Raw genomic sequence first — 955 nt, forward strand, 5'->3', positions numbered from 1 at the left:
GGGTTAGAGGCCTTTCAGTGAGGTTTCAGTTTTCCAATGGAGTGCAGTTGCGTCTGCGTGCAGGTACGCCACGCAGCATATGCATGCGAAGTACTCTTCGTTCGATGGAGTGTATTCCTTTCTGGGGTCCAATAATTTCGATCGTTATTCCACACGGAGGAATCTGGAGTGCAGCATAGGAGTGATGGACCGAGGCTTCGCTGAGGGTATCAGGTCGATTCATGAGGATAAGAAACATAAAGGCTTCAAGCCATCCTTGGACGATTGGTAGTTGGGGAAAAATGGTGTAGCGGATAAACGTACTGTCTGATTATCGTGAGGGTGTGGGTTCTATTCCCGTGAGGTAGCTTTTTAGCTCTCATTCTCTCTAGTTTGATACTCTAGTAATGGAATTTCACCGGTGCTATGAAAAAAACATTAGTGAAGAACATATTTCACGACTATCGCGTATCACCGCGAATATCGCGTTTTTCACCGAGTTTTACGCCACTTCACGTAAAATGGGTGAAACTCTAATGAACGGAATTGCACGTCGTTATATAATAGAGGCTCGAGTTTATGTGAAATGCCTCTATTGCCTTAGGTACTTTTCCAACAGTTTTGTAAGGCTGGGTTGTTTCATCGCATACTACTGTCTAAAACTGTCCGGTCAGAACATCGTTGACGGTTTGAATATTTATAACACACAATGGAGATTGCGTAAAGAGCTGCTTGTGAAGGCGCTGAATAAGGAGGCTGGCATCACCGTTGCAACTGGCATGATGTGGGGACTTTGCTGAAATCATAACAACTACTACTATTTACCATTCACTGCTCTGTAACCATTGAAACACTGCGTCGTACGGTCCTGGACAGTTGTTTAGGTCTTCTCCTCTCGTACAATATAGTTTCTAGTTGAGATATTGTTCTGGTGTTGAGAGTAACTGAGGGCATTTTGAATGTATCAGACGTGCTG

At 44.1% G+C, this 955-nt stretch overlaps 1 protein-coding gene across 1 annotated transcript; it reads left to right on the top strand.

Moving 5' to 3' along the window:
• Positions 1–63: 63 nt before the first annotated feature.
• Positions 64–267, top strand: Pmar_PMAR008465 (hypothetical protein; the record flags this gene model as incomplete). Its single annotated transcript, XM_002781476.1, has 1 exon — positions 64–267. A coding segment is annotated over one exon (204 nt), but the record flags the coding sequence as incomplete, so codon positions are not given.
• Positions 268–955: the final 688 nt, after the last annotated feature.

The sequence above is a fragment of the Perkinsus marinus genome, assembly GCF_000006405.1.
Source record: "Perkinsus marinus ATCC 50983 genomic scaffold scf_1104296942084, whole genome shotgun sequence".
Classification (NCBI taxonomy): Eukaryota; Perkinsozoa; order Perkinsida; family Perkinsidae; genus Perkinsus; species Perkinsus marinus.